The 17,798-nt window shown below is 53.4% G+C and overlaps 1 protein-coding gene across 5 annotated transcripts in view; it reads right to left on the reverse strand.

Annotated features, from left to right (window-relative positions):
* The window catches only part of GTF2IRD1 (GTF2I repeat domain containing 1), a 64,311-nt gene that overhangs the window by 15,725 nt on the left and 30,788 nt on the right, over nt 1–17,798 (reverse strand). For all 5 annotated transcript variants that reach the window (XM_086762892.1, XM_086762893.1, XM_086762891.1 and 2 more), the window contains exons 6-19: nt 16,903–17,207; nt 16,399–16,488; nt 15,577–15,660; nt 14,753–14,936; nt 13,428–13,453; nt 10,812–10,932; nt 6,630–6,667; nt 5,551–5,631; nt 3,766–3,855; nt 3,153–3,212; nt 2,642–2,707; nt 1,494–1,677; nt 306–364; nt 57–122 (exon numbers count right to left, since the gene is read on the reverse strand). In XM_086762892.1, the coding sequence (XP_086619018.1) occupies nt 57–122; nt 306–364; nt 1,494–1,677; nt 2,642–2,707; nt 3,153–3,212; nt 3,766–3,855; nt 5,551–5,631; nt 6,630–6,667; nt 10,812–10,932; nt 13,428–13,453; nt 14,753–14,936; nt 15,577–15,660; nt 16,399–16,488; nt 16,903–17,207 (1,454 nt within the window). The remainder of the gene's footprint in view (nt 1–56; nt 123–305; nt 365–1,493; nt 1,678–2,641; nt 2,708–3,152; nt 3,213–3,765; nt 3,856–5,550; nt 5,632–6,629; nt 6,668–10,811; nt 10,933–13,427; nt 13,454–14,752; nt 14,937–15,576; nt 15,661–16,398; nt 16,489–16,902; nt 17,208–17,798) is intronic.

Here is a 17,798-nt window from a genome sequence, read left to right on the forward strand (position 1 = left end):
TTGCCCTGCTCCTCTGCCCACCCACCAAGCCCCCCCAGATGCCTCCAGGCCCTCACCTTGAAAGCCCTGTCTCTTCACAGCGTCCTCCAGCAGCGCCTCGCTCGAGTCCCTCTCGCCGGTGGCTGGGACAAGGGACATAAGAGCAATTAGGATTCGCGGTGCCACCAAGGGGGACGCGCAGGAGGGAGTTTCCAGCCAAAAAATGAGGTGGGGAGGGAAGGCAAGAGACGCGCTGTAGGAAAACGCTCTCATTCCTCTCCTACCTAGTCCTTAACGGCCCGGCTGCCGGGCATCTCGCAGCCTACCTTTGGCTGCCGGGCTGTCCGACGCCGGCTCCTTTACGCCCTCCGCCAACAGCTCCGGTCTGGAAAACAGTGAGAAGCAGAGGGAAGGTGCGTGGGGTCCCCAGCCAGCGATGCCCCGCTGCTCCAGCATCCCCGAGGACAGCGCTTCCACAGCCACAACCCGCTAACCGTGTCTGGCTAACGCAGCTTTAAAGCTCCTGCAATGTAGCGGGGGAACTTTGGAAATAATTTTCATGCCAACAGACTTCAGTGAGCCGATGCGACGCTCCCTGGGATGAGATTAAGCTGGTGGTGGCTGAGCAGCTTAAAGCAGCAGCTACAGGCTTTTAGGAGACATGGTCCTGCACGTTTCTCAGGGATGGGAGAAGCCATGCATGGCTCCTTTCAACACACAACTGACCTAAAAAATTGTCACTTGGGTATCTAATGCTAAAACGGCACAGCAAGGCGACAGCAGGGCTTGTTACGAGCTGCGCTGAAGCTGCGTCACAGAGAAATGGGTCTCAGATGGCGATGGGAGAAATCCCAAAGCGTGGTCAGGCTGGCCTGGGAGCTGCTGACCTGACCCCACAAGATCTCGTCCTGCTAACGATTATTTTCTGTTTCTGCCACTCACCATGTCGGTTGAGTCAGTTCTCTCCTCTGCAAGGGAGGCCAAGTCAGTATTTGGGTGAGAAACCCCCCAAAACACCTAAAGATATTTTAAAATCTATCTCTGAAGGATCCATTCCCTTTATCAGGGCAATGTTGTTGCATTATGTCAGTCGTGACTTCTCACAGTCGCCCTGCTCCCCAGCACAAGGACAGCGTCTTCCCTGATGCTCGCAGCATCATCCCATGTGCACATCTGGACCTCAGCTGGAGCCGCTTCCCATAGGAAAACCCTCCGGGGCTCTCAGCCCCTCTCTTTGCGGCACCCTGACAGTTAAAGGCTCTGGGTCCTTCACCCAATTCTTTGCAAAAGTGGGTTGAAAACCCAAAAAATACATCAAGGGAGAAATGACACCACCACCGCTGTCTCTCAGGGATGGCTCCCACAAGGTCACAACCTTGTTGTTCACAACAACCTAGGTTGCTTCTAATCAAGCGAATTTATTGAAGGTGACCAAGTGATGGATGCTCCCCAGGACACTGCACAGCAGCAGGAGCTCTGAGCAGGAGCAGGGACGGCCCCTCCACCTGCTTTACCTTTTAATGACAAACTGGATGTTGTTGCTCGCTTGCAGGATCTTCTTCAGCTTCGCGATCCCGAAGCAGTTGGGGCGCCGCAGCAGGATGCCCTCTGGCAAGCCCACAACGAACAGGTCCTCGGGGTACATCAGGAACTTGGAGTAGGGAACTTTGACCGGCTCTGATATTCCTATGGCTTTTGCTGCGCGGGGAGCAAGTCTCGTTAGTCTGATGGCCCTCCACCTCGGGTCAAAGCAGCAGCGACACGCTATCTCGGCAGGGGTGCTGAAGAGGGTTTTTGAGAGCCTGTGTGGGGATGTCCCCCACACTGGCAGACGTGAGATGAGGGACAGAGCCAGGCAGCTGCCTGGAGCTGGCTTTTGCATTTGCTGGTTTAACATGGTGGCACATGTCAAAGGGGCTTCCTACAACGGCCGCAAGCAGCACAGAAAAACCAGGACAAAACCCCACGAGCGTGGGCCAGGTCTCCCAGTCCCTTGGTGCACCCTCCCAGTGACCCTCCCAAGGGCCATCGCTCTGCCAGCCGTTCCAGTTGCATCCCCAGTGCCCAACCCCACCCAAGAGCATCCTGGCCCTTCTCCTTTCCCCAGTCACAGGGGCTTTTGGGGACCACCAGGCAGACTCACATCTCCTGGTCCAGCCAGTGGCAAAAACTTTCTGCCAACTCTCAAAATGTACGTGTGACCTCACTTGTATTTCTCCTGGGTTAAATAACCTTTCTAAAAAGGGTGAACAGAGCATGCCAAGTGCCAGCCCCCACAGCTGAGGTCCCACCAGCCTTCCTGAGCCATGCCACAACCACCTTGGGTGGAAAACCCTCTCTGATATTTCAAAAAAGTGATGATGGGGGGAACCACTTTGGTCTTTCCCTCAGCGGAAGGAAAGCTGAAGGTCACGGCAGCAATTCCTGGGCTGTGGCCAGTGAAAAGGCATCGTGGAAACCAAGGGTAAGAGCTGCAATAACAAGGCCCAGGGAGATTTCAAATGCATTTGTAAGCCCAGCAGACAGCAAATGAACAAATTAGATTGCACCTTTACTCAGCTGCTGCTTTGGAAATGGGAGGTGACATTTCTAAGCAATTAGGAGCTCCCCACGGCAGAGGCCGGCACTCAGCATGATGAACGTGCATTAATGACCATCTTACCGTATCTCGTGTTGAATAAAATTTCGACTTGTTTCCTCAAATGACTTAAAACATCCCCTATGCCATCTGGAAAAAAAAAAAAAAAAGAGAGAGAAATGCTCTGAGAAACCAGCTGCCTCCAGGGCAAGCAACGCACAGCGCAGGTCAGCAGCCCCTGACCTCCGGCAGAGTCGGCTGCGTGCTCTTCACGCCTCCCAAATTGGTGCCAGTCCTCTGGCAGCTGCCTCCAAGCTCATCCTCGAGTGAGGAAGGGCAGTGATGCACATGCCACAGAGTTGTGGTAGCAGCAAGGAGGAAAAAAAAATAGGGGAAAAAGTAAATTTGGGCAAGAGAGGGGAGGACAAAGCCCGGGGACACGGCGGTGCCCTTCTGTGCTGAGCTTTTTGGAGGCTGAATGCTTTGCTGATAATGTAGGAAGCCCACAAAACCCAACCCGAAATACACCTGCGTTCATCCATCCTTCCAAAAACTTGCAGTGACGGTTGATGCTCGGAGTTCACAGTACACTCACCTGATCCCTCCATCTGCTTTTCTTCACGTCGCGACTCCTCGCTGGGCCCCTTCTCCGTCCCTGCCAAGGAAGGTGAGGGTTAGCGGCAGCCAGGACCAGCAAAACCAGACCAGACACCAGCAGGAGGTCTCCAGGTCCCCTCCCATCACCTGACTATCCCCTCCCCTTGCTAAGCCCTGAGCACACATCCCAGCGCAGGCTCAGGCTGGCAGCATCATGCCAGGAGCTGTGTAAGCAGCATAAACCTGCATCCAAGAGCTCTGCCCGCCCTTCGGCGCAGGCTTCCTGGGAGAGGCGAGACCCAGCACGCGGCTCGAGCGAGGGCAGCCACAGCGCCGGCACAAATCCCCCAGGTAAACCCCAGCCGTCAGCTGGGCAGGGGAGCTGGGGTTCACAGCACGCTGGGGCTGGGTAGGGGCTGGGGAGGAGTGGCAGTGCCAGAAAAGCCACCAGTTTCTCTGTCACAGTTCCCAGCTGGCCTGACTGAGGCCACAACTCTGGGAGCGGGTCCTGACTCCATTACCTTGGCTCATCAATGGTATTTACTCATTTCCGACACACGCACAAACTCCCGTGCCCCTGCGCAATCTCTGGGGTGCTTCATTTCCGGTACCTGCTACTGTTTCTAGGATGTAGCTCGACTCCTCCGAGGCCATGTGCGTGGACACCGGGTCATGCATCTCATCCGAACTGGGTGATCGGTCTGCGGACAAAACCCCAGGGGCAGCTTTTGTTTCGATGTCGGGGGAATCATTCCCAAAGCAGGGTTCAGAGAGCACTGGCTCATCAGCAAGGGCTGAGCAAAGGGTCCCCTGCTCCCAGGAGCCCCGCACACCACGGCCCTGCACCAGGAGCTGCTTTTGGGGTGCACCTGCCCTCTTCCTCCCTGGGACCACTCGGAGCCCATCCCTGAAACACATTCAAGCTTCTCAGCCCGAGGGAAAAAAGCAAAAATTTCTTCCTAACCTCCATGGAAGGTGAGAGCAAAAATAGTTCAAAACTATTTACTTGGCTTAATTCCATCTAGACGCTCAATTTTGGCTTAAAAAGTTAATGTTGCTAGCCTTAGCTGTTCCACCGTGAGAAAACCATTCCACTACTGCTGCCTTCCTCCCCAAAATCGCACCTCCTTGAGTTTCTCTTACGTAATCTGCATGCCCTCTTCCTTTAAACCGGTCTCCCCTAACGCCGGGCTCTCCAACGCCCTCAAAGAGCTATCCACATTTAGCTTTAAAGAAACCTTCAGCTAGTTTAAATACTTCAATCAGGTCACTTCTGAGTCATCACCTCACAGGATAGATAATCCAAATTTCATCAGTTTCTCCCTGTAGGTGAACACCTCTTTTCTGTTAATCCTCCTCCTGCCCTCAGCCGTACTCCCTCTGATTGAGCTCAGTCTTCAAACAAGCTAAGAGAAGGTGGACTATGGACTTGAAGCGTGATCTACCCAGCACCAGAGAAGTGATAACACCTCCTCCTCCTCGCATGCGCCGCCAACTCGCCACGTATTAGCTTTCTTCTCTTCCATTAGCTGCCAAGTTGAAAATTAAAATGTTTGATCTACCGCTATACCTTGTTCCTTCTCCTTCCCCTATATTAACTGTGCGTTCTCTGATAATCCTGGAGTGACTCCTCAAATATCACTGTTTTAAGGGGAATGCTGGGTACAACAGAGGTCACACCAGCGTGGCAGGACCGGGCGTCACTGCTGTCTCCACCATCGCTCACTCTCAGGCACGTCAGGAGTCCTGTTGTTGCCCTCATTCTGGTGAGATTATTAATTAATGTCTGTAAAGCACACTGAAAATGCAAAGTGCTAACTATCCACTCATTAAACCCTGAGGATCATCCTACCGTTTGCTGTGCTGGCCAGGTCAGATAAGTGGAAAATGACTCTCCCAGCTGCCCCTCAAGCACCCAACCGCTCGTCTCCATCACCACTGACCACTCCAGGCAGAAACATCAGCGTCACCAATTCCAACACATCCTTACTATTAAACCTGTTCTTACAAACTCTTCACAACCAGGCTGTTTTCCTAAATTAAGAACCTAATCCAAAGCATCCTGCACTTGGTACCTGGGATCCTCCAAGCCTGCGTGTGAAGGAAAGCAGCAAACCAGGCTGCCTTTCACCAGGGGATAGAAAAGCAACAAAGGAGAAGAAGAAACAACAAAGAGCCCTAAGCCTCCCTCCACCGCCCCCAAGAAACCAGCTTATTCCCAATATGCCCCTTAAAATAACTTTCAGCGAAGGAAGACGATCGCACAGGGTGACCTTCTGTGCTGGGAGAGGGAGATACCCTGCAAACACCTCTTCTCAAGCCAAAACGCTGGGACAGGAGGCAGCAGTCCTGCCCGCGCAGGGACCGCCGCAGCCAACCGGTACCCCAGTGCCTACCTGGCACAGTGATCTGGATGATGTCCAGCTCGTCTGGCTCGATTTTGATCTGCCTGATCCCACCCAGCTCTCCTGAGGTACCTAAGGGGAAAGGCAACGAAAGGCAAATCGCCAGCAGGAACCAGCAATGCGGCTGGCCACAGCTCCAGTCCCAGCTGAGCATCCCGCAGCAACGAGGTGTTGGCCAAGCGGCCCAGCAGCATCAAGCCCATGGCATGGAGGTACCCAAAGGATGTCCACAGCCTCTGCAAACAGCCCAGCTGGCAGGAGCCATCCTTGAACCGGCTGCCAGCCCTCGTTACATGCTCGTTTGCTGGCCTTCTTCACTTAAAACGTACTGGGTCGCCAACAAGCACGGATGGAGATGCAGGAGGAGCCAACTCCAATGGGCACTCTTGGTATTTTTAATGCTCCCAGACGCATGTCTGGGACAAGCCCCTCTGCAGACCCGTGCTCTGGGAGGGCCAACCACAGCCGTATCACACCAGGGCGCGACCAGCTGAACCCCAGCAAAATTCCGCATGGTTTGAACCCTGCCAGACGGGAGCCTACGCTGGACCAGCCAGGCCCAGGAGGATACTGCCCCAGGAGGATGTGCACGTAGTACTCAGCCCGGCTGCCTCTTATTTCCAGATAAATGGCCTCATTTAGGGTGGGGCTGAGTCACAGCTTGGGTGGGCAGGGCAGTGAGGCCCAGTGTGGCATTTCAATGGGTGCAAGCCCCTAAACCTGAGGCAAAGCATTTCCTTCCTGTTTACAGTGCTCGGAGCACTGACACTGCTGATTTCTCAGTGACCCAACAGTGGCAGCTTCTGGGGAGAAGGGAACTCAAGCATCACTTTTTAAGCACGCGCTTAAGTCTCATTATTTCAATTTACGCACTTTTGGGACGCAGCTGGGGGGGTCAGAGGGTAAGACCCTTCCTCTCTGCATCTATCGAATGGGGATAAAATCCTGAGAATTGCCCCCTGGGGGAACTGGGTAACTGGTGCCGCACATCTAAGTCACTTTACAGGCAACTTTCTTCAGTGTCCCCCGCAACATCACCATTTTGCAAGAGAAAATGAATGATTCCTCACCTGGTTCACAGCTTTCAGAAACACTACACTTCTCAGACCTGGAAGGGAAAGGCATACAAGAGAGGTGGTCATGGAGCAACCAAAGGGAAAGCTTAAACCCCAGCGTAGGACTGATCCTGGCAGGAGGGAGAAACACCGCACCCCCAGTCCCAGCAGCGGCAAAACATCCGTGGCTGCAAGGGAAAGCCACAGTCTGGGGGTTTCTCTGCAAACACGCCCTGTTCTCAAACCCTCCCTGGTCCTGCGCTGCCGCCGATAGCAGCCCTGCCTCTAGACACCAGTGGATGTGACTGCAGCAGAGAGCTCCTGGAAGCAAGAGGGGTTTTAAGGCTTGAAACTCGGTTGGCTCCATCCCTTTGTGGCAGAGAGCAGTGCATAAAGCATCATTACAATGTGGTTACTCACGGAGCTAAAGCAAATAGGGAGAAAGGAAAAAAGTCAATTAGTTTGGTAAATATTTATTCTGCTTAAAGCTTTTCTCCCCTGAAAACTGGGCACTATCCCAAACTTGCGTCCACAGTTAACTTTGCATGCTCAGGAATTTACCTAAGGTGTTCAGCATCCAAATGAGATTACTTTGCATGCTCAGGACGCGTTTGCTTTCTGTCTCTCTCTTTCCTAAACAAGAACAACCACGGCACTTTGGCAGCAAAGGACCCAAGGAACGGCGCTGGAAAACACACTCTGGTCCTTCAAGGGGAAGGAAAACCCTTCTGAGCCAGCACCATATCCCTGTTGGCTCAGAGGGGATGTTCAAAAGCACTTCTTGCGTGCCTAAATCCACTCAGCAGCGTCAGCAGAACAAACTACAGGCAACGCGAAGGAAGCCAGGAGTGGTCTTGAGATGCTCTTCCTAAACGTAGCACGAGTAAAAAGGATCTCTGGTCTAGGAAATACTGTACGTATTACCTAGAAGCCTTGGGAAGGGTTTTCAGCTCTCCCATTTCAGGTCAAAGTCAACCTTTCCCTAGGGAAATTTGGGAGGGGGGCTTCCCCGGGGAGCGCGTTACCCGGCATGGTATCCAGCCCTTCACCCTGAGCATCTGGCATCGCCCTTTCCCCGGGACTGGGCTCTGGCCCGGGGGATGTCCACCACTAATGGACATGCTCTGCTCCCACCACGGAAGGGAAGGTCCTCATTTGCAGGAAGAACACGGCGGGATTTGAATATCCAGATTTTTTCCTGCAGATAGGTGTTATCAATGCACTGGGAGATTTAAGTTTACTCCTGCAGCAGGCAAAGCAAGCTGTGCACCACCACCGCAATTTGTAGCCAGAGGTGCACAGGAACCTGACTGAATTTGCATGCACACAGCGTAGATCAGGACCAACGCATATCTGTCTATCTATCTATATATTCGTATGCATGCCCAGGACAAATCTGAAAGGGACCCCAGGATGATATTCAGGCTGGGCCAGATTTACACCAGTGGAGGCGGTCAGCCCAGCCCAGTGTGGTCCACATCACAGCACCACCACAGGGAGGGTGATCCGAATTTGGCTGGGTACAAACCACCCCTAAAAAAACCTCTTTTTCCCCTATAGAGTCTTCCAAAGTGTTTTGACCACTCCATGCAACCCCGACCTGCCCCACAGCTGGAGTGCAGCAGGTGAGATGGGGACGGTGCAGCATCAGCAAGGGCCGTACAGGGACCGCGAACCTCCGGCCGCCCTCAGAGCTCTGCAGCTGCAAACCTTAGCTCCTGCCCCGCAGGCACGCTTCCGCGAGCACACGGCGGCTGGTTTTCTACCTACTGCTTTGCAGAAACCAGCTCAGCATCCCTCATATCCCATACTTCCACCTTGTTTCCAGCCGCATCAATTTCACTGCACAGTGGGATCTTCTGCGACAAAAATTATAAGTGTCCTAATTGCAAATGTTAACGAACGAAGCGGAAAACGAGAAGCCCCAGGCCAGGTTTCAGCCCCACAGTGTGCTTAGAGCCCAGCAGTATTTGAAGTGTCACCATTTCGCCTGGCACCCAGCACACGATGGATGCTCTGCTGCTCCCCAAGTCTAAACACCTCCAGCCGCAGAGCGATTCAGCAAGGTGCGGAGAGCAATCAGGAGCTGGCTGAGAAACGGCTGGAGATTCCAGTTGAATTCCTCATAACACCAGTGAAGCTCCTCAGGCCGGGACCCAGCCCAGCTGAGTTCCCATCACAGATGTCTCCGGCTGAGGCTCTCATGTGGAGTCCCTTCATCATTGGGCAGCGAAAGAGGCACTGGTGGGGTGTGATTCCTCCAACCCCAATTAAATGGTTGGACAGGGCTGACTCACCCGGTGCACTGAGCTCGCTGATGATGAAAGGTGCCGCAGTGACTCAGCCAGCCCCGCTCCGGCATGGAAGCCTGCTCGCTCTGGCCCTGCTTCACCGGCACAAAATTTGGGGGTGCTGTCCTTTGGGGGTACCACTGAGCACTGACTATTTCAACCCATGTACAAGACCAACGCACAGAGCAAACCAACACCAGCCAGAGACCAGGTCCAGGAAAGCCAACCCAGCTGACCATGATCTTAACATCCTTCCATGCCCATGGTTGACTCTTCTTCACTACAACCATTTAAGGTGAAGCCACGCACCTGAGGAGTCACCTTCCTTGGCAGAGCACAACTTGTATTACACTCGCAGCCCTCGCGTGCAACGGCACAAGGAAGGTGTCTGCAAAGTGCAGGCACCATCGCCATGGCGCGGCATGGGGCACAAGTGACACCCATGGGGTTCTCCTGGCACCTGTCCCTGGTGGAGGAGAGGACATTCAGCAAAATGAAGTCTGGGAGGGGACGGAATTGGCATCCTGCAGCAGTGGGGCAGCAAAATTGTGCAAGGGGCATCCCAGCCCCGTGGAGTAAAACCACCCCCAAACCCTGCTTTGACGCTGGAGATCCACAGAGGGCTGGGGGACGAATGCCAGCCCCGCGGATCAGACAGCTCTAGATGTCTCTGCCCTCCAAAGCTGCGAGATGTCAGTGCACGGCGCGCCGTCAGGCTGGCTCGCTGCCGATGTGGCAGGTTCACCCACCCAGGGCGAGCACGGCTTCAGGGGCACGTGTCAGCCGCGTCCGAGAGGATAAACCTGAAACAGCAGTGGGGAGAACTGGGAGACTCCAACCTGTCACAGGCTCATGTCAACGAAGAGCCGAGAAAGGAGGGGAGACCAACAGATGCCGTGGAGGAGACAAAGAGGAATTACCCCCTCTCCCCACCGCACCCTGCGGAAGTTAGCGATCTCACCGTGCGGTCCCAGCCCCGGCAGCACTGTGCGGCGAGGCTTTGTGTCAGAGAGGCTGAGGAGCACTCACCAACTAGCCCGTGTCCGAGCCAGCTGCGCGAGGCAAGGCTGGGAAAGGGCTCCTTGCCCCGCGGCACAGCCTCGCCCGCGAGCACCAGTCCTACTGCTAAAAACTGCTGTCCTGCTTCTCTCATTTAAAGGGATTTTAAAGGCAAACGTTGAGGCTACATATTACCTTCTCACCAGTTGAACAAAAATGAAAGAACTGGGGCTATACAGAGAAAAATCCCTTCTGGATCTCCCAGCATGGGTCAGAAAGCAGTGCTCTGCGCTCCATAGGTGCTGCCAGATGTTACGAACCCGTCTAGCTCGTGCCATGGCTGGACCAGAAACAGGTAGTCTCATAAAAAGCCTTCTGCCCTGCTGAACTCTATAAACCTACCTCTATTAAAACATCTGTTAATCCGCTGCTAGTCTCCCTGAGAGCTTTATAAACAAGAAACGCTTAATTAGCGGGATGTTGCGTTACGGTGCTGGCTGAGGGTGAATCCTTAGGCCATGCTTTAACACCGGAGATCATTCCTGCAGATAATCCCAGCCTGCCTAGGCACTACTCCGATTTAATCAATTTTGTACAAAATCAATGATTCCAAACTTGGCCATTTTGGCTCGCAAAAGGACGGGGGTGCTTGCCCTCCTCCTGTGCCAGCTAGCTGTAGTGATGGCAGCGGGTTTTTAGGGTGGCAGGAAAGCAATGCCCTCACAGCCACTTGCTTTCCCACCACGTCACCTCCAACACCTCCCCAACGCCGCAGCTTACCGAATGGCACCCATCGCACTCCCCTCATGCCCGTCCTCCCCAGCCCACTGTGCACGTTAACACCCCCCACAATAACTCTCCAAGGGACGTCACTTGATGGCGGCCGAGGGACGGGAATGCCACTTACCTGCTGTTGGCCTGAGAGGTCCCCGCCAGGTCCAGCACGGCCCCGCAGTGCGGCTCAGGGGAGATCTCCCCGGGGGGGCTGGAGGGCTCCAGCTTGGTTGGATCTTTGGTAAATTTGCTTCCTGGTGCCGGGTGCGCAGGGCGGGTTTGGAAGGAAAAGCAAAACCAGAATTAGCAACCAGAGATGCCAACAATGCAGCTTTTCCACCTTCACTTGCTCCCCTGCCAGTCGCAGCGCTGAGGTTGGGGTGGGTGACAGGTTTTCAAGAGTCACCTGTTGCAAGGACAAGGGTGCAGATTTAATTGTGTTTACACTCTAAAATAATAGCAAGGCTTTTGCTTAAACCTCTGCGTAACTAAGTGTGCACAGGAAAGCCCTGGAAAGGGCTGGCTGCTGGGACAGGGTATTGAGAGGTGGGACTGGGTTTGGGAAACCCAGGCAGGGTTGGGAAATCCAGGCCGTGGACCAGCGCTGCAGGAGAAAGCCCCAGAGCGGGAAGAGCCCTCTCCCAAGGGAGGGGATGTGCTGTGCTGGACGGGAGCTCAGCAAAGCCCCGAGCAGCAGTGTCACAGGCAGCCCCAAGCCCAACGTGCAGCGGGAGAAATCTTCGCTGCAGCGACACAGAGAGGGACAAAAGCATTTTGTCACCGTGAAAAACCTCCTCTCTCCCATCTCTGTTCCTCAGCAACCCAAAAGGAGCTGAAAAGCCTCAGCAATGACCCTGGAGATGAATAGAGTGATCTGAAGGCAGGGTAGGAAATGAAAATCAGGCAGGGAAGGTGAGCAAAGAGCTGAAGGACTAGGGCTGGGGGAAGGAGGGAACGAAATTACGCTGCGAGGCTGCAGAAATCACGTAGGTGTCTTGGTAAATAGCTGCCGCCAAAGGCCCTTTGCTGGTCTCCAAGTGCCATCACGACATCCCCACCCTTCCAAAACAGATCCCATCTGTGGGAACACGGAGTCTGCGTGGAAGGGCAGGGCCCTGGCAATGGGACCGGCAGCAATACAGAGCCTTAAAGACACTATTTATCTACCGAGAGCCCAAACGGCTCCTTTTAATTTGTGCTTTCTACGGACCAAATCTTGTTCTCGCAGCAGCAAAGCCTGCCTGAAGCTGCTACCCAGGGGAGCAGCAAAAATAGGTTTCCTAGCAGTGGTGGGTATTTTAATTAAAGGGTGAGCAAAACTGCACGGGGAAGCTTTGGGATACTTTGCAGTCGGCAACTTAAAATACAGCTCTGCTCAGAAAATAGTGTCTTAGCAAAAATGGCACCTCCTGACTCAGCAAATGTTCTTTCTTTTGCACAGTCAGATGCACTGACGTGAATCACAAAAAGCCCGGTTTAATGTGTTTTGCTTCTGGTAGCCCTGCAGGGACCGGGCAGGGAGTGGGAACTGCCATCCGCCCCGGTCCTGCTGAGTTTGCTTCCTCATTTCCTCATTTCCACCGGCACCACCCTGCCACGTAACCCCCGAGCATGAACCACGGTGCCTTCCATCAGCAGCTCCTGAGCTGATGTACAGACGTATGTGATGCCTCCCCCTGGACACCGCACAACCATGAGGGATTCGCAAGGAAAAATCCAAGCATCTCAAGACACAGTTCAGTGCTTCATCCCTGGGGGTGGGTTAGAGCTTTAAAAAAACCCCTCTTTTCTTGACGAAAAAAAGTCATTCATGGGGCTGGAGACAAAGAACCATCTCCCATGGAGGTGGGACCCCCTCCAGGCTCTGCTGAAGGTCCCCTTTGGGTGGCCCTGGCGGCATCGTCCCCAGGAAGCACCCCTGGGGCTGGGGCTGTCGTGAAGCCACAGGGGTTAATTTGGCCAGCAGAGATGTCAGAGGAGAAGGTTGTGTCTGGGTTGGTGGCTTGGGGGTAAAAAAACCCAACCCCAAAATGTGTCTTTACTTGCGAGCCGAGCCCAGGCGACCCGGGAGTGGGGCTGGGCAGTGATAAATTGGAGTGCAGTGCCAGGGTTCAGGCAGGTATCAGGGTGGTGGGGCAGGGACAGGTACTGGAGTGAGGGTTGGGTTGGATCACACCAGTACCTGCCTCCTTTTGTTTGCCAAGAAGCTCTTAGCCAAGCTTCTCCAGCTCACACCAAAGGGAGTAAAAACAGGAGGCAAAGAAAGCAGAAGAAAGCCCCTCCCCAGGGTTTTGGCATTGAAAAAAATGGATTTTTTTTGTTTTTCTTTTAAAAACAGTCAGCAGCTGGATGATGCTGGCACTTCCCAGCCCCCAAAAAAGAGAATAATTTACCAGTGAGGAACCCAGCAGTGATTTTTCTTCCTCCTGAAAGCACAGAAGCATGCCGTGTGCTGGCTGTAGCTGCAGCTCAGCCCGGTGCAGGGAGCCAGCCCAGCCTCACGCACCGGGGATTTCTTGCTTAAACCTTCAAAAATGCTCTTTAAGGGGCGCACAGTGCTTGCACCAATTCCAGGCGCAGGCAATCTCATTGCGCCCGGATGTAGGGCGCGGACAAGGCTTCTCCTCACGGAGCATAACTGCAGCTGTACTGCACTTTTGCTGCTCACAGGTGACACTATTTCAACTCTGCCTCTCTGGATAATCTTTCAGTTTTGTGGGCAATAAATCAAAGGACGTGGAGAACATACCTGTAAAAATCCTCTCATCAAACATCCTAGGAGGAAAGGAAAAAAAGGGATTAGAAATAGGTGCTTCTAATGACTGAATTTTAGGTTTTATTAATGAACAGCATTAAACTAAGTCAAAACAGTCATTTTATTCATTCCCTAAAAAAAGGGAATTAATTTTTCCAGTGGAAAAAAAAAAGAAAAAAGCCTTTTAGCCTGTTGTGCAACCAAGCAATCTTACAGCATATGCTTTTTAACTAAAGCACCTTTAAATCTGCTTATAAGTCATTCTCCTCATTTAATTAACTTATTAAATGAGGCTGCTACACGCTAGCTTTTCCAAAAGAGACACTGGGACCAAAATAGCTGTTGGAGAACCTTCACTTCATGATGGAGACAATCGACCAGATGTCACCTGTCTCCTGAATATCATATTTTGGTGCGACCCACAGTTTTGCTCATGGGAGGAAAGCGTGTTCAGGGCCATGTCCTGGGACCTGATCCAGCCCAGCGCAGCCCAAGAGGAGTGGGGAAAAGTGGCTCCTCCACCAGCTGATATCTGGAAAGCTAATTCCTTTTAGCATGCCTGAGTCCTGTTGATGCTGGTGATTTTAGCTCCCTTGGGAGCCTTAGTCGGGCGTTTTCTGTACTGTAGTTTCACATCTCTAGCAGGGGAACAACATGAGTGCTGCACAAGCAGGGACGAAATACATAAATATATTATAAAGCAGATTTTCCTGATGGAGAAGCAGAGAAGTTGCACGGCACAGAGATAACTGGGAAAATGTCCACTCCTACTCCAGTGCAAACACAGATGCCAAGACACAACGCCCTGCCCGTAGGCGCTACATCCTCGTGATCGTATACACAGGACGTCCAGAAGCGATCACCGCAAAACAAGGCGGAGGGGAATCCCCATGCGGCATGAATATGGATGTTCCTCCACCCACCTGGAGGCACCGCTCCCATCCACCAAATGCCACTGGAGAGAGTTGAGCCATGATCTAAGGGTCCTGCTACCACCCAAAATGCTTAGGGTGGTCCTGGCAATGTCTGCATGGACTTACAACAGGGTGATGGGGCTCGAGGGGCGAGCGTGGTACACTCAGCCCTGCCACATCCTTGCAAAACGGGAGAGAGCGATGGAAAACAGAGGGGGAAATAAAATCCCTTTCGTATCCCTGTACAATGGGTGTTTAGCTCTTTGCCATAAAAATGGGTAAAAAGAGTTCTGGGTGTCAAAATAAACACTCTAAGCATGGAGGAAACAGAGCTTAAATCCCCAAGCCCCCGTTGAGGCCATGCACTCCCCCTTGCCTTCCTCGGTTGCCTTCCTCGCCACCCACCTTTTGATGACAAAATGGATGTTGTGCCTCTCCTCCAGTATCCGCTTGAGTTTGGGGACGCCGTAGGTGCAAGGTCTTTTGAAGGGGATTTTGTCGGGGATGCCGATGATTTCCACCGCCTCGGGGTCGCAGGCAATCTTCCGGTATGGGACAGGAACCATGTGGTCTAACCCCAAGGCTTCGGCTGAAAGGCAAACACATGGTTTTCACTTAAACACATGCTTTTCCTTTTACAGATAATAAAATGAAGGTGTAAAGGCTGAAAATCAATCAAGCAGAATGAGTGCCTCCTGCCCTCTCCTCCTTTGCTTGTCCCAGAAGGTGAGCCTTGGGAGCTGCCTGCCCGTGGGAGATGGGACAATGGGGAGACAATGTGACACCAAACACAGCTAACGGCGCTCTCCAAAACCCGCAAACGCACCCAGTGTGCAATAAGGACACAATAAGCAGCTGCAATAAGGACAATCTTCTTTTTTCCTCTGCCATGTTAATTTAAAACAGCCACATGCCACTGCTCCCTCTCGCCCACAAGCGCTGGCCGTACCCGGGTGCTCCGACCCGGCGTGCCACGCTGCAGACTGGGGCCATTTTACAGCCTAGTTATAAATTCCTCGACGGCGGCGGGGGCTCCAAATGGAAATATTGACATAACCTTCAGCAGAAACGCAGAGACTGGGAGCTGCTGGGCTAAATGTGTTAGGAAGAGAAGGGAGCTCTAGCATATGGCTTCTGCTGCTGTGTTAGGGAACAAAAATGATTGCTATATAATGATATGCAAACCACAAGCGCTGCAGATGCATAATGGGATATTAACTCCTACTCACCATATCTGCTGTTAAACAGAATTTGCACGCACTCCCTAAGGGTGTTGATATCTTCAGTTTCTTTTATAAAACTGTCCCACTTATCTATCAAAACAAAATATAAGAAATAAGGAACTTCCATATGGCTGGCACACAGCAGATGCACTTCTCTCGCACAAAGTGCTGGGAAGCAGGAACAAGACTTTGCTTCTTTAAAAATAATTATTTCCCTCTTCCTTGGTGGATTTTGCCAGGCTGGCAGATAAGGTCTGGGCTTCCCCAGCCCCAGGCCCAGCTCCATGCAACCTCCTCTGCAGCCGTGCATGTGTAAGGCAGATTCCTAAGAAATGACCCCATAAAACTCCTCAACCTTGAAATGAAGGATCCTCTGAGACAAAGCAAACTCGACCTGAAACGAACCTTTGAAAGGCACGGCCATTTCACACAGGAGCTTTTTCAGCTCCTTCTCCTTCCCAACTTTCCTACCCATATTTTTTTCTTCCTTATAACACAGGTAGGGAAGGGTTTTGATGTAAACACGTCAGCATTTTTAGGTTGCATTTCCCCTGGGTGGGGTGGAGGTGGGAAAATGGCAGTCTCCTCCCCATTGCTGTTCCTCCCCGGGCATCGCTGCACAATCACTCTGGGGTTAGAGGGTTTCGGTTATTCTGAAATAAAGCCAAGCTTTTGGAGGGTATTTGCTGTTCACAGCGCAGGCAAAACGGCAGGGGCCAGGTCCCCACAGAGCATGGGACACTCCTGGGGAGTGGTGGGGCTGGGGGGGAAAGACTTTCCCTAGGACGTGCCCGCCACCCACGTCCAGCACCGAAGCAGGACACAGACCTGTTTTGTCATGAACGATGGAGAAGAGGATGCGCTTGGATGAGTGCACGTTCTGGATGAGGGGACCTCCAGAGACCGATGATTTCTGTCCTGGACAAGAGGGGAGACAAGGAGAAAGGGCTGATGAGAGCCTGATTGACATTCTGGGCACCCGAACAAGCCCCTGGGTGCTGTCCCTCGCCGGTGACACCGACCCAACCCCACCAGCTCTCCTCCATGCACCCTGGCCTGTGACAACCCGGCAAATCAAGCCCCACCATCCCCCCGGCTGCCTCTCCAGCCTTACGGCGCTGCACCCGGCATTTCAGGGCAAAACCAGAGGCACCCGGGAAAGGGTTGGGGCGGCGGAACATGGCAGGGGGGTCCGCTCATCTCCATACAGGCCAAGCTTCGCACCGCTTTTCATCCGAGGACCGCCAAAATACCCGGGCCTGTCCCCTGTCAGCGCCAGGGGGGTGGGCTTCGCACCAGGCCCTCATCTGAGAGCAAACTCCAGGCTATTACCACAGCAGTTGCTGTACTCCTGTGAGGAAGGCACCTTCAGCTCTCCCGCGGGCCTGGGCAGCAGCGCCTCGCCGGCCGCATTCGGCCCGGGCAGGCCGGAGGACACCTCTTGCTTCAGGTCGACGGCGATCTGGGTGGGCAGCGAGACACCATACAAGAAGTTGGCGACGGCGGAGGGGGCGTCCTGGCCGGTGGGTTTGGCCACGGGGCCGTTGGCACCAGAGTCCCGGCTGCCCTTGGAGGCGAGGGAGGTACAAGTCAACTCGATGCTGGGGTTCGGCTCGCGGCTGGGCTCCTCTGCCGGCCTGAGGGGAAGGAAGGGAGAAGAGGAGGAAAAAAACAGGTTCCTCTGGGTTTGTGGCACTACTAAGATGGGACAAGCAAGGATGTGGAGGGAGAAGGAGAGCTGTGCCCAGGAGGGCAGGACAGGCTGCACCACCGGCTGTCACGCTCTTTGTTTCAGAAATTACAGCCCTCACCCAACCTCCTCCAGCTTCCTCAGGCAGCTGCACCATTTTCTTCTTCTTTAAGCGGCGCGGTTGGTCTTATGGTAGTTCAAAGCGTTTATATTTGCTAGGGCAGAGCTTCCCAGATCCACAGCCCAGTGTGTTTGAGGGGTAAAACACCTTGTGACCATAACCACTTGACTCCATTGCCTGTCCCAGCCCCCAGGCCCTACGGCAGATTGAACAGGGACCTCAGTCAGCCCGAGGATGAGCTTCAGACTGAGGAAGCCCACGTGCTTCACATGACACAGGCGGCCGTGAGCTCACAGACAGCTCGAATTCTGAGTGTCCTACTTTTAGCTGTCTCAGCCTGATTTTCCAGAAGTGTCGAGCCTTCGGAGGAGGTATTTGGTAGCGCTCAGCATTTCTCTGAATGGATCTGCACTCAAA

Source organism: Chlamydotis macqueenii, chromosome 19, assembly GCF_036417535.1.
Source record: "Chlamydotis macqueenii isolate bChlMac1 chromosome 19, bChlMac1.mat, whole genome shotgun sequence".
NCBI classification, from domain to species: Eukaryota; Metazoa; Chordata; class Aves; order Otidiformes; family Otididae; genus Chlamydotis; species Chlamydotis macqueenii.